Source organism: Xyrauchen texanus, chromosome 22 (assembly GCF_025860055.1).
Source record: "Xyrauchen texanus isolate HMW12.3.18 chromosome 22, RBS_HiC_50CHRs, whole genome shotgun sequence".
NCBI lineage: Eukaryota > Metazoa > Chordata > Actinopteri > Cypriniformes > Catostomidae > Xyrauchen > Xyrauchen texanus.
In genome coordinates this window covers 12,699,583-12,715,398 of record NC_068297.1, presented here as the reverse complement: position 1 = coordinate 12,715,398, position 15,816 = coordinate 12,699,583, and the positions used below count along the sequence as shown (strand labels likewise).

The following is a 15,816-nucleotide window of genomic DNA, read 5'->3' as shown; positions in this document are numbered from 1 at the left end:
TCCTTCAGCGCCTATTAGAAAACCGTCTTTACGTTAAGGCCGAGAAATGCACTTTCCATGTCCCTTCCGTAGTTTTTCTCGGCTCTGTCATTTCCGCTGAGGGTATTAGGATGGATTCCGCCAAGGTCCAAGCTGTTATAGACTGGCCCGCACCTAAATCACGCGTCGAGCTGCAGCGCTTTCTCAGCTTTGCAAATTTTTATCGACGCTTCATCCGTAACTTCAGTCAGGTGGTTTCTCCCCTGACCGCCCTCACGTCCGTTAAGACGTGCTTTAGATGGTCCGCTTCCGCCCAGGGGGCTTTTGATCTCCTCAAGAGTCGCTTTACGTCCGCGCCCATTCTTGTTACCCCTGATATGTCTAGACAGTTCATTGTCGAGGTTGACGCGTCCGAAGTGGGCGTAGGAGCTATCCTTTCCCAGCGCTCTCTCTCTCTGACAACAAGGTCCACCCTTGCGCTTCTCTCATCGCCTGTCGCCGTCAGAACGTAACTACGATGTGGGTAACCGTGAGCTGCTCGCCATCCGCCTAGCCCTAGGCGAATGGCGACAGTGGTTGGAGGGGGCGACCGTTCCTTTTATTGTTTGGACCGACCATAGGAACCTAGAGTATATTCGCTCCGCCAAACGACTTAACGCGCGTCAGGCTCGCTGGGCTCTGTTTTTCGCTCGATTCGATTTTGTTATTGCCTACAGCCCGGGCTCTAAGAACACCAAGCCTGATGCCTTATCGCGTCTCTTTTCTTCAGAGGTCTCCACGGACCCGGGGGGGATTCTCCCTGAGGGTCGTGTCGTCGGGTTGACCGTGTGGGGAATCGAGAGACAGGTTAAACTAGCGCTCGCTCGCACTCCTTCGCCGCGCAACTGTCCTAAACATCTCCTCTTCGTTCCCACCCCCACCCGCCTGGCCGTCCTTCAGTGGGCTCACTCGGCCAAGTTGGCAGGCCACCCCGGCGTTCAGGGTACGCTTGCTTCCATTCGCCAGCGTTTTTGGTGGCCCACTCGGGAACGTGATGCGCGTCCTTTCATGGCGGCTTGCTCCGTCTGCGCACAGACTAAGTCCGGAAACTCCCCCCCCGCCGGTCTTCTCAGACCACTCCCTATCCCCTCTCGACCGTGGTCTCACATCGCCTTAGATTTTATCACCAGTCTTCCTTCGTCGGCAGGTAAGACAGTTATTCTCACGGTTATCGATCGATTCTCCAAGGTGGCCCATTTTATTCCCTTCACTAAGCTCCCCTCCGCCAAGGAGACGGCGCAGATTATCGTCGAGAATGTTTTCAGAATTCATGGCCTTCCATCCGACATCGTTTCGGACAGAGGTCCGCAGTTCACGTCTCAGTTTTGGAGGGAGTTTTGTCATTTGACTGGGGCTTCCGTCAGTCTCTCGTCCGGCTTCCACCCTCAGTCTAACGGTCAAGCCGAACGGGCCAATCAGACTGTTGGTCGCATCCTGCGCAGTCTCTCCTTCCGTATCCCTGCTTCCTGGTTTGAGCACCTTCCCTGGGCTGAATACGCCCATAATTCTTTTCCGTCGTCCGCTACCGGTCTGTCTCCTTTTCAGAGTAGCCTCGGGTACCAACCTCCGCTGTTCGCGTCTCAGCTCGCCGACTCCGACGTTCCCTCCGCTCAGGCTTTCGTTCAACGCTGTGAGCGCACCTGGAGGAGTGTCAGGTCAGCCCTGTGCCGTTATAGGGCCCAGACTGTGAGAGCTGCCAACAAGCGTAGAACTAAGAGCCCTAGATACTATCGTGGGCAGAGGGTATGGCTCTATACTCTCAACCTCCCCCTTAAATCCGCCTCTCGTAAGTTGACCCCACGCTTCATCGGTCCGTTCAATATTTCTCAGGTCGTTAGTCCCGTTGCGGTGCGACATCTTCTCCCCCGCTATCTTCGCCGTGTCCACCCGGTTTTCCACATCTCTTGTATCAAGCCTGTTGTTCGCACTCCCACTCGCCCCCCCCCCCCCGTCCTTGTTGAAGGCGCGCCCATCTACAGGGTCCGCAAGATTCTAGACATGCGCCCCCGGGGTCGTGGTCATCAATTTCTGGTAGATTGGGAGGGATTCGGTCCCGAGGAGAGAAGTTGGGTTCCCTCTCGGGACGTGCTGGACCGTTCGCTGATCGATGATTTCCTCCGGAACCGCCAGGTTTCCTCCTCGGGAGCGCCTGGAGGCTGTCTTGTGTTGTCTTGTCATAATATGTTTTGTTCTTGTTCTTTCCCTCTACTCTTTCTCCCTCTGCTGACCCTTTTAGGTTATTTCTTCCCCTTTCCCTCTTCCTCCAGCTGCTCCTCATCTCCCCTTAATTCTCCGTTAATTCTCTTCCCACCTGTTCCTGCTTCCCGCTGATTCAGATCTCTACTTCTTTCTCTGCTTTCGCTGTTGTCGTTGTCTGAGTCTCACTAGAGTTTCACACGTTGATACAACCACTGTCTTGCTTGTCGCTGTCCAATCCAGTCCTGTCCTGTTGGCATCCGCCACTCTACGCTATCTGTTCACTGATAATTATCTGGATATATTTGTGTTCTGTTCAGTGCGCCCTGCGCTGCTAGAGGCCTGGACACCACTGTCTTACCTCGACCCTTGTCTACCCCTGGGGAGCCTACAGCCTGTCGGCGCAACACTACAACCCCCGACTGCTGCCTAAAGGGACACTCCCTGAGAAGCTCTGAAGAAGCTTCCTTTATTTTTCGCCCTCTCTGCGGGTTGTTTATGTTGAGCTATACCTCTCAAGGAGGAGATTTGTGTTCATCTTTTGCTTCATAAGAATTCTCATGAAAGACTCTATTTTCATTGACATCGCTCTTGGGTCCTAACTTACCTCCACAACATTGTGACATGTTTACTAATATTTTTGACTTGATTGACTTGTTGTATTGCATTTTTAAGCATATTATTTTCATGTTTAATAAATTATATTTTATCTCCATCATTATTGAATCCTCATTTTATGTTTTTTGTTTACCATGATATTGTGTGCATTCATAGACATACTATTTTAGTATTACGGTTCACTTGCAATATCAACTGAGGCTGTACCATATTATATCAAAATAAAAAAGTCTTCCATTGAACTCGTATCAACCATATCACGAGTATAAGCTCTTAAATTGATAAGTGTAGGTCAAACCAAACATTAATAGTTGATGAAATACTTCTAAATTATATTAAAATATACTGGTAGTGATTGAGTCCCCTATGTAAAAGCGCTTTCTGTGTAAAATTCATTCATTGAGAATACAAGTGTTGTTTATCTTCATCAAAACAAGTGATATTTCAGTTTTAAGTGTTTCATCATATAACATTATATCAACATGAAAATAGCACATTATGACTACGGCTCTGAATATCTCCAGTCATGATCACACATGCAGGTGATGTACAGTTAAGCTCAAATCATGAGATTCATCCACCAGAAGAGCAGTTTCGAAACACAAATGCTGTTAGATAGCACAAAGTTACGTAGTGCTGCTTTAATAATATTCTGGTGAGCAGAGATTACTATGAATTGGTAAATGTAAATGTATTTCTATTTTTTTCTCACACAGCTGCCAATGAGGAGAGGATAAATGGAGGAGAGGATTTTTTTCAGAAGGTGAGACTCTTGTTTTTCAGTTTAAGTTTGTGTATTTCTCAGAAATTCAAACAGTTACTGTAACATGCTTCATAATACGCCTCAAAGTCTCCATCTGCTCTTTATTCAAACACATAATTTTACTCTGTATTGCTCATTTTACGTTTTTGGTCATTCAACTGTAACTGGCTATCTCTTATTCTGTTCAAATTACAAAAAAAAAAAAATCAGAACTCTTGCACAGTGTTTATTGGACATTACTCGTCTTTATCTTGTCTAATAAAGAGTCGAAAGCCAAAATTAAAGAGACAGTTTATCACAGAATGTTGACCTTTGTCAACATTTACTTTCATTGTAACTGTTTTCCATACAATGAAAATTAATTGTAACGGATGCTAACATTCTGTCTAATATCATTTTGTGTTCCAATGGAAGAAAGAAAATCATACAGTACACATATGAACAACATGAGGGTGAGTATAAAGAAGAAACATTTAATTTGAGGCTAAACTGTTTATTTAACATGACAAAAGAAAGAACGAAAATACTTGCTTCTATTTTACCATTACCTGTAATTCCACTACCACTTTCAGTCTGGGTGCATGTAGCGAGGAGTTGTTTAAACAAAATACATTTGACTAAAGATATTTGATGAAGGAACCATGACAGAAGGGATTTCTAATATGAATGATAATTGCACTATTTCACTAATTTCACAAAATACAATGGTAATGGTCTGCACTTATATAGCACTTTTTTTTAACCTTAGAGGTTACCAAAGCGCTTTACACTGTTTCCCAATCACCCATTCACACACACACTCATACACCAATGGTGGCAGAGCTGCCATGCAAGGCGCTAGCCTGCCATTGGGAGCAACTTGGGGTTCAGTGTCTTGCCCAAGGACACTTCGGTATGTGGAGTTGTGTGGGCCAGGAATTGAACCACCAACCCTGCGATTGGCAGCTGACCCACTCTACTAACTGAGCCACAGCTGCCAGAAGAAAACAAGGGCCAAAGAAATCTTTGCCTCAAATTAATTTGGTTTGCTTATTGTCTGTGACCAGCATTACTCTGGTTGCAGTTTTGATCACTGGTTTCTTTCTTTACTTACACTTTTGCTGTGTTTCCATGGTTGATCCTCAAATTATGATAATAAATGACAGTAGGTAGGCAGTTCAAAGTGGTAGGTGTAGACAATTCTATGCAACCAAATATATATTTTATTTATTTATTTATATATATATATATGTATATATATGTGTACAAATGGAACACAGTGGTGGCCAGTGATTTCAAAAGTGGGGAAGCACAGATTTCTCAATAATAAAAAAGCTGCTTCTCAAACAATTACTGAAACTGTGAAATTACCAAATACAAATAAGTGATCAAGTTTAGAACTATTTTGACAATTGTTACACCAGTTTGGCAAAAGAAAGAATTATGAAAGCTAAAATACTGCAAAGTTCCACCCATTTGGAAGCTCGACCAATCTTCAGAAAGTCAAGCCGAGCATCCTGGCGGGACAAAAATGCATTGATTGAAAGCGCAATGTTTAATAAATAATCAGAACTCAAATAGTGCTCACGAAGCTCTCAGAGAAGCATGGTGTCTGGGCAGGACACAAAAAGTTGTGTTTAGAGCCTCTCTTTCCATAAACATCTTTACACCCTAAAATATAATGGTACAGCTATACAACTTACACTCCCATTGAAGCACAACTTCATTAGTGTTCTATGGGTCATGCATCCACTGCCTTCAATGGATATATTTATGTAGAACAAATATGCCTTAATGTTATTCCTTAAACTATTTAAAGTTATAGGGTTTATAGGTTGTTAATTTGTACATACTGTATAATAAACATGTCATTTCCACTTTTCCGATGACATTTTAAGGGGAAGCCATGCTTCCCATGCAGTCTTGAAACACTCGCCACTGATGTAACCAAATATATTGTTCATTACTTATGTTACACTATGAGCTCATCTAGTAGTTTTTTAAATATATAGTACTGCAGAATGTATAATGGATGTTTGTTTCATTATCCAGGTAAACACCTGTGCAGTTCAGCCTCTAGTGAAAATGAAGGCATTCCTAGCCTTGTCCCTCATTTTCTCTTCCTTACACCTCTTTTCTTTCCTCGTCTTCTTAGTCCTCTTCAGCTGAATAAACAAAGGAAACAGGAAACAGATTTCTATACACACACTCTTGCACATACTCTCTTTCATACACATCATTTGTAAAATATAAACACACTGTTCTCCATCACGGTGCCCATTTTAATGACTTTAATGAACATCAGAGTTTGTGTGACGCATCCGTGGTGCTTTGAAGATCCTGCTGATTGGAACTCCTTCTCTTGTAAATGTGGAGTGTATATATTTCTCTGACAGGATGATATTGGGTGTGGGGAAGTAGGAAAGGAGCATTTAAATGTATAGTTAACCCAATTTTCTGAAATCGCCTGACCCATTTGAGAGGTATGTGCTGGTCTGTCACAAAAATAAACCGCAAACCCCAAAACTGCTGTGTGGTCTGTCAGAAATCTCCCTCTGCAGACTGAAGCCAAAAAAAGTAGGCAAGAGAGAAAGTTAGAGCAGGTCAGGAATAAAGACCTATAGAACACACAGCAGCAGGGCAGCACAACACAAACACACAGAATGGAAATTGGAACTGGCTCTCGACCAATAAAATCTTTCAGCACCGTTCACCTTTTCATCCCAGTTTAAGTTGTTCAGAGGGTTTCCTTCCAACATTTTTGATTCTGTCTCCATATGGCTCAAGGTCATCAGTGCGCAGTGCTCTGACATTATTACATTGCTTAATGGAAACACGTTAGCTTAGGTTTTAAAACCTACTGATCTGCCTACTGCCTACATAGTACATAGCAATGTGATAAATTAATGAGCAATAAAAGTATCTTCTCCTTGTTAATCAGTTTTTGTCTTAAACAGTCACGACTACGACAAGCGGCAAGCGATTGTGAGTGATTTCGTCAATCACTTGGTTTATATTTCTATATGTTTTGTGGTGTGGCATAATGGTTAAAGTTCAGTGCTTGCAAATGTCCCTGTTTCCAGGTGGACTGATTAAAAACACCCCGTGCACCCTGACACCTGGAAGTTGCGTAACAGCCAATCAGATCGGAACTAGCCAGTTTTAAGGTATTTTTGTGTGCAATTTACACCAGACAGACAAAATGACTACTTACTAGATTCAGTCAATCTGTCAGATAGGAACAAAACTCTACCATGCTAATTAAAATAAATGTCATTAAAATTAAATGAATTTTATTTAGTATTAGTCCAGAGACTGTCACATCAGATAACTCTGCCCACTTTGAACTCTCGTTGATTCAAAATCCTGCTCCAGAACATCAGTGGCTGTAATTTGTATGACAATTACACATTCAGTGTAGACAGACAAATTACTTCTCGCTAGAATCTTATTTCATCACACCTGGTTAGTACACAGTTTGAGGCAGAGTGTTAAAAGAGTGTTAATGGTCAGAATACAGACATAAGAATGACGATAAGAGAGGCATATCTTTCTTTGGGCAGATGTGTGGATGGCTTTTGGCTGCAGATGGCACACAAGTGAAGCAGCATATTAAACAACAAAGTGAATGGGCACTAAAGAGTATTTGAGTGGATTTGATTCCTTTTGCAGACTAATTGAACAAAGAATTGTTTGGCATATTCTTTGAAAATGTCTCTGCACAAATGATTGTACAGATGTAGGTAAGTTTGCACCAGCTTGCTAATAATGCTGCATGTGTTCATGCTGACTGCTTCTTATTGCTGCAGGTCACACCTCCCGATAGTGTGGACCAATGGCAGTAAGTTGCTAAGCAGCCAGGATGAAGTTTTCTTGAAAGTATTTGCTGAGGAGCTGTTGCAGACCACCAAAATGAACTCAAAAACCCCTTCGCTTTGGCCAGATTTTGTTCTAAATGAGAGAATGAACAGACACCTGTTCGTTCTTCGATTTTGTATAAAGTATACTGGGGCCTTAACAGTGTGATGCTCTAATAACCATAAAAATACATAGCAAACATAAGTATGTGTGTACATTTTATACCAAAAAATGCCTTTTTTATTGCAACAATCTGTTGTTTATCAAAACTTCTCAATTTAGAATTAGATATAGGGAGGGAGTGGTGGTGGCATAGTGGGCTAAAGCACATAACTGTTAATCAGAAGGTTGCTGGTTCAGTCCCCACAGCCACCATTGTGTCCTTGAGCAAGACACTTAACTCCAGGTTGCTCCGGGGGGGATTGTCCCTGTAATAATTGCACTGTAAGTCCCTTTGGATAAAAGCATCTGCCAAATACATAAATGTAATATACAGTAAGTGCATTTGCAATCAACAATGCTTGTAACCAATTTGGCCAAAATGAGGTTTCTTCAAAAAGATGACAGCATGATTAAGACGCCTACCTTTTAGAAATGCTCCTTTATTAGGTAGCTCGCTACTTTTTTAAACAGAGCAATCTGAAATTGACTGACAAATACTGTATATGATGGCTAATATTGCAGTACAAATGAAGAGATGATCCACAGACAGATAATACACTTATGTTATTTTATTATTAGATACATTTTAGGGGAACAGACACAGATGTATAGGCACATAGACCTTTTCTCTGTGTGTGAAATAATCAATGTATCCTTTATATATTTTATACAAACAACATCTCTATGGCATCATCATGTGATTTTACATTCTCGGTCATGATTTGTCACAAGATAGAACCAATTAGTGCTTGAAAGATCACCAGGTGCTCACAATAATAAACACACAATTAACATATAATTCAAGTTACCATCCCAGACATACCTGAATACACATTTTTTAAATAGCTAAATCACAATCAGTACTAAACACAAAGAATTACAAAATGCTCATGATTTTATACAGTCACTGAACAAGAAGAATCAGTAAAGTGTGAAAGATCCAATCGTTGAAACATCAGGTTTATATTGTCATAAATCAAACTTCACAGTTTCTTCACAGTTCAAATTCCTGATGATGTCCTTTGCCAAAAAACATACATTGGCAAAAACTCAATTAACAAATTAATCAAATGTTTAATTGTAATTTGATCAAATGAAAATTCATTCAAATTATTTGACTGTTTATATTCACCAATGTTACAGAAGCACAAGTGTTTTTAATATCAAAGGGTGTCATTTATGCCTACTTTTTTAGATATTTCTGCTTTTAATGCTTGAATATCACATATACTGAATGAGGCATGATGCCTTGAATTTTGGACTGCTTGTGGGGTCTTGAATTTCATGACACGACAGTCGCTGGCATAGAAAAGCTAATGACTATAAAGTTTTCAGATTAGTGATACAGATTTTGTCTGATGCAACTGGTTAGATGTTATGTGCTGAAGAGTATTTTGTGAAAAGTCATTCATAAGGTTTTTTCAAAGTTGATTAATACACATCGTCATTCAAGCAAACCGCAGAATTCCCAAAGAGTGTGTAGTCCACCTTTGCATTATAGCTTTGAACTGAACTTTGCTGTTCTTAAGCCGTCAGTTTACACATCTAATCACCGGGTGTGTCACAGCTATGCATGTGATTTACAGATGTATGAAAATCTGGAGAGATTAATACACTTTTGCACTGTTCCCTTTATGTAAAAAAAAAAACATTCTCATGTTCTTTTGTCCTCCTGTGGTGTCAAAACCAAATACAAACTGAAGCCTGCTGTTGAACCACAGGTCCCAAGATTAATGAAACCTGGAAAAGCATGGCTCGTAAATTCTTGAGGAAAAAGCAGCACTGAATGTTCCCAGCGTGAGCACGTGCAACACAGGGTGTAAACTTATTGTAGCTGAAGTATGGGGGTATTTGTATGGCATGATGTCATGTGTACTTTCTTATGACATCACACACTGCTGCTCAAAGCTTTTCTGATTAGGTTTTGTGGTGTGGCATAGTGTTTAAAGTTCAGTGCTTGCAACTGTCCCTGTGTTAAAAACACCCCGTGCACCCTGACACCTGGAAGTTGCGTAATAGCCAATCAAATTGGAACTGGCCATTTCAACCAGTTTTCAGCCATTTTTGTGTGCAATTTACACCAGACAGACTAAATGACTGCTTATTAGATTCAGTCAGTCTGTGAGATAGGAAAAAACTCTACCATGCTAATTAAAATAAATGAATTGAATTCTATTTAGTATTAGCCCAGAGGATTGAGATTCTCCTCAAGGTTGTGTGGAAAAACTACACTAAAGCATTTTTTTTAAATTGTGGCAGTTTCATGCTCAGATAATATTTTTCTGAGAGAAATTGGGTTGGTAGCCAAAACTTGACATGAGAACTGCTGTACAGTAAAGCCCTTCTGACCATGAAAGCCAAGAGGTTATTATAGGCAGGAAGATACAGAGCACTCCACAAAACGGCTACAGAAATGTGTTTTCTATAGAGACAAAACATTTTGTTGCCAAAGTTGTGGTTTGCCCTAAAAAAAATTATTTACATGAAAGAGATGAGACAAAACCACAAAAAATAGTGAAGCGCTATGCTTTTTTCCAGAAAGGTTTTAAGCTCAACAGAAAATCAGGTCAGAATTGTATTTAACATTGCCTATAGGCATTAAACATGCACATACAATGGCCCCAAAAGTATATGGACACTGTTGGACAGTTAAGTCACACTTAAAATACTTGAATGCCAATGTTTTAGAAACAAGGTGTTTTCAAGGTGTTTAAACTGTGTCGTTTGTCACATTAGCTGTGGCCACATTCCTAACCTTACGTTTGTTAACCAGACAGTGTCACTATCTATTATTGTATATCCTCAAGCCTAATCCAAATGGCACTTTGTTAAATACTTTATATAATGCAAAGATAATTATATAATTTTAAGTGCGGCTAAAGTGTCCAATTACTTTTAAGGGGCCAGTGTAACCATATAGGTGTGAATTATCATAAGTATCTCTTTTGTGGATGTTGTATGCACACAAATCACACACACACACACACACACACACACACACACACATACACACACACGCTATTGACTGTCTCTCTTTCTCCTTTCCCATATGCTACTGGTTAGTATACTAGGCTTCTCAAAGGTACATTGCCAACTGGCTGTTACATGTTTTAATTTGAGCGTGTGTGAGAGAGTGGGGCATGTTTTAGTCCAAGAGATGTCTTTTTTTTTAAACAGCTTGAATATTTCTGTCAGTGTGCATATTTTAGCATAATTGAATTATTTGAGTTTGTGTTTGAGAATGACAAAACTTGGATTTGACAGTGTTAGTGTAGTGTATGTTTTAGTATGAGTGCTTATGAATTATGTATTTTTGAAATGTTATTCCACACTCTCAGCATTGTGATTTTTGTTTCAGGTCATGGATGAAACCAACACTCAAATCGCCTGGCCATCTAAGTTAAAGATTGGAGCCAAGTCCAAAAAAGGTATACACACATCCACACAGACAGACGCCATAGTTATGGCAGATGTCCCTGCTCTAGTCACACCACACAAACCCACAATATGCTCAGAAGCAGCTGTCTCTAACTAAGAATGTGGTGGTTATATCTAGCTGGTATCTTACTGAATTGTTTGTCTTTGCAGAATGGATATCATTTTCATGTTTCATTAAGTCATTTGCAGACTGTACTTTTGGTAGTTTATTGAAATAATTTAAAAGGCTATTTTTAAAGGAATAATGTGAGATGATCTGGCATCACAAGGCAAATCTGTCTGTGGTTCCTTAAACATTTTTAAGAAGTGAAAGAGTGAAGGCATAACAAGTCTTGATATATTGTCTGACAAAACACATTCTTGCACTGAAAAAAATGTAGATACTGCGAAACAAATAAAACAGAACGCAGGTGTATCGAGATGCATTTTTTTTTAAGTTCTTTTTAACTTGAAAGGACATTTAAAAAAACGTGCTTCTGCACGTGATGCAGAAAAATAGCTAGAAGTAGCAGTGACAAATGTCCATCTAGTGCATGTTTATATAGAAAAACTAAAAACTGTTGCTCATTTAACATAGAAGAGGTACGTTCTGTAAGTTTGCATTTGTTGAATCCAAGCTGCCAAAATGACTCGTTCTCTGCTTCCTTCAAGTATTAAAGAAGCAGCACCAAAACAGAGTGTTTCTGAGAGAGGGTCACTATGAGTGTGGAAAATTGTCATGTTTTACAAATATATGACAGTTTTTCTTTGTGCAAAAAACTTAACTAAAATTATAATTGAACCTGAAATTTCAGGGCCTGAAATTCGGTGCGGGATTGCGGGTATAGCACACAATTTTAATAATTCCTGCAAGTTCCACGTTCAGAGCGTGGGAAATTCCCACACACTTTCATTCACTTTACAAAATATCTGCAAATTATTACACCAATAGATACAAATGAACAAGTCAAATCAATAAACAAACATGTTTTTGAATCAAATTGTTATTCCAGAATTGTCTTTCCCTCTCTTTCTGCAGCTGTCAGCAGGGCATTGAGCACTTGTTGAGTTTAGTGTGAGTGCGCGCAGTGAGGGAGCGCTTTGCTGCATTCTTACTGAACTTAAGATGTTACAGAGTATAAACCTTTTAATTCGACGTGCAAATGTCGTTATACTGCGTTTCCGTTAGGGAGCGATGCGATAAACTGTTGCTTCTGTTTATAATTAACAAAGCTGTTACATTGCAAGCGCGTGACATTTAACAATCTATAGTTTTGACGCAGCACATTTGACAAGAAAGGCAGAAATAACAAAAATGCTTTGTGTACCAGCTGCATGATGAAGAAAGTCACTTAAACACCAGTTCCATCTCTCATCTCCATCAATCTAGTGTTCCATCCAGGGTCGGAAATTAACAGGGACTCTGGGCAAAAATGCCCCCTAAATTCAAAATATGGTGGCAAAAATTGCCCCCGCAAAGAGTTCCTGTTGTTTTATAAATAACATCTGATACAGACCTAATCCAAATATACACATTGTGATCTTCATTTGTGGTCCGTTGTGCAGATGTTGCCAAGTCAGGGCACTCCGTTTCTCACACTCCGCATCAGTTCAGTGTCGTGCTCACATGCTAAATTACGTGACTGTTAATTCAAAATATACTGTCCTAGTGACTGAGTAACACTTCACTGTGCTATCCTACTTCCCTTGGCTCATGATAACTTGCATCTGTCAGTTTGAAAAGCCTCCTCACCAGATAGTAGCCAAAACTGTGTGACGGATGTATGTCATATATTTATTAAGTCAATCAGCTCTGAGAACACAAAATATAATGCAACCAAATGCTACGATGTAGTTAATAATAATATAAAAAAAAATTATAAATAGACTTGATTTTAAATATAACCCTTTTCTCCCAATTTGGAATGCCCAATTCACAATGTTCTTTTAAGTCCTCGTGGTCGCGTAGTGACACGCCTCAATCTGGGTGGCGGAGGACGAATCCCAGCTGCCTCCGCGTCTGAGACCGCCAACCCGCATCTTATCAAGTGGCTTGTTGAGCACGTTGCCACGGAGACATGTGACGTGTGAAGGCTTCACGCCATCCACCGCGGCATCCACGCCCAACTCACCACGTGCCCCACCGAGAACGAACCACATTATAGTAACCACGAGTAGGTTATCCCATGTGAATCTACCCTCCCTAGCAACCGGGCCAATTTGGTTGCTTAGGAGACCTGGCTGGAGTCACTCAGCACACCCTGGGATTCAAACTAGCGAACTCCAGGGGTGGCAGCCAGCATCTTTACCACTGAGCTACCCAGGCCCCCAAATAAAACGTTAATGATACAATGATAGTTTGACATTAACCACTTTTAATGTATAAATCATATTTTTGACATATTTTTTCGTTGTGAAATGTTTTTTTTAATTTTTTTCAATAAATTGGCATGAAGTTGTGATGTTTTTTAAGCTTTAAATCATACAACATTGATAAGTGCAAGTATTTTGTCTTATTATCACATTCATTGTTAAAGATTTATTACGTCAGTGTTCAGATCTCCAGATATTTATTTCCATAAATTCACAATTTGCCACTTTTCTTTTGTCCCTTTCTGTTTCTCCCAAAAGGCCCCCCCTTTGATCGTGTTTTAAATATAGTCAGTGTTTGTGACTCACAAAGCTGAACTATATTTTACATTCCCAGTTCTTGAACTTTTTTCAAATTTTCTCTCTCTCTTTTACTTTTTTCGGCCACTGCCTGTAACAGATGTTATCAATCTGAGAGATGTCTATTCCACTCTGTCCTGAGTCAGTAAATCACTTTTAAATGAGGCTGTCTACCGGACAGAAAAATCACTCTTCTGTCTTCTCCACTGGGTTGCAGAGAGGCCAGACAATTTGGTTCAAAAGAAAGATAAGTGCTCCAACGACTTGAAGCCAGATCCAAGAAAATGACTACCCATTTTGTTTCATTTTGTAATATACTATATTTGCTCTCACTGTAAAGTATGCACCTCTTCTTTAATATTTTAAACAAAAGGTGTTGCAGACAAAAAACACCATAGAGTGTACGATTAGACACTTACAGTGGGGTTCAAACGTCCACATTATGTGCTGCTATTTTGCTGCTTTTAGTATTTATATCTCCCTTTTGCTTTAATGATAGCTATAAAACCTGATATACCATGTTCTCCCAGCATGATTTGAGAATGTTCCCAAGAGCATCTTGTGTGCTAAAGTGATAGCCAGAAAAGCTGAATTGTTTGATAAGCGACCTATAAATAGTGCAGATAATATTGCTTATTCATTTGATATTATAATAACATTTCTTTGTTTTGCTTTTCCAAAATCCTTGAACTTCCAGGTTTAAATTGGATTTTGAATCCTAGACTTTCAATGTGGACTCAGACATTTGAACCCCACTGTACACAAATATAAACCACATGCAAGCATGCATTAACTATCCACATTTTCTACAGACATGCATAGACATTCTCCATTCATAAACATGCAGGCCACACATACAACCCCATACAAACATTCACATGCTAGAGCTGATGACTACCACATGGCAGGAAGAGGATTGTATGGTAGGTTGGACAGGAAGACCCCTACTGATGTTACTCTAATACCTCCCCTAAAAAACAGCGTACTTTGTGTGTGTTTGTGTGTGATGCATGTGACCCTTCCTGTGTCATATCCCCCCTGCTCTCCTAGCTTCAGTCCTTAAAATCTGGGGGTGTATTTGAGGTTTAGAGGGAGAGAGAATGAGTCAAGGAGTGTATGTAGAGAAAAACAGAATTCCAAGTAATAACTACAGGAGCAATTTTTAGAGCGCTGCAGTACGCTAGTAATGTACATTTCTGATGGGGGGACTATTAAAAGCACAATTATGATTTTATTTGTTGTAAAAGTATGAAAGATATTGAACCATGTCTATTAAAACATATTTATTAGCAAATACACAATTATGACCCGCAACAGTTGCTAATCCTAATTTGGGCTTCATTTGGAAATTTTTCATTAGTGGAACAAAAACAATGACAAAACATTGCCATACTGAGTCTAAAAATGTAACTTAATCAATATAAACGTATTTCTTTATAAAACTATTGTATAAAAGCAATATCTCACAAACTAGAATGCTGTTATACTCTAGTTAATTGATTTTATACAACCGTTCATTTACTTCTCTTGTCCTGTTCATCCTCACAGATCCACATATTAAGGTCAGTGGAAAGAGGGAAGATGTGCGAGAAGCGAAAGAGAAAATAATGTCCGTTCTTGACACAAAGGTAACTATGTGAAACGTGATTGTCATGTTCCTGTAACAACTGGAAAACTCCAGTGACTGGTCTGTGACGGATGATATTATCTTGAGAGAGGGTTCTGTCAGTCTAAACTCACTGAAATTAGTTTAGGATCATATAAAGAATTCTTATCTTTCAAGAAATAAAAAAAGTAGCAAGAAAATATCCCTCTTAGCTTCTTTTAGCTATTAACGTAGATATTGACCTTGAAGTTACAACTAACAGACTTTTTTCATTGTGACCCCAAAAATCTGTTAATTTGTGTGGCAAAATAGAGAGGATATATATATATATATATATATATATATATATATATATATATATACAGTATATATACTATTATAATGTATTATTAATGATTATTATGATTAAAGTGATAGTTCACCCAAGATGAAAATTCTCACATCCCAAATGTTTATGACTTTCTTTCTTCTGCAGAACACAAATGAAGATTTTTAGAAGAATATTTCAGTTCTGTAGGTCCATACAATG

The 15,816-nt window shown here is 39.6% G+C and overlaps 1 protein-coding gene across 1 annotated transcript in view; it reads left to right on the top strand.

Moving 5' to 3' along the window:
• LOC127662808 (protein bicaudal C homolog 1-B-like) overlaps positions 1 to 15,816 on the top strand; it is a 59,390-nt gene that overhangs the window by 24,000 nt on the left and 19,574 nt on the right. Inside the window, exons 2-4 of the mRNA XM_052154160.1 lie at positions 3,549 to 3,595; positions 10,953 to 11,022; positions 15,230 to 15,309. Coding sequence (XP_052010120.1) covers positions 3,549 to 3,595; positions 10,953 to 11,022; positions 15,230 to 15,309 — 197 coding nt within the window. The remainder of the gene's footprint in view (positions 1 to 3,548; positions 3,596 to 10,952; positions 11,023 to 15,229; positions 15,310 to 15,816) is intronic.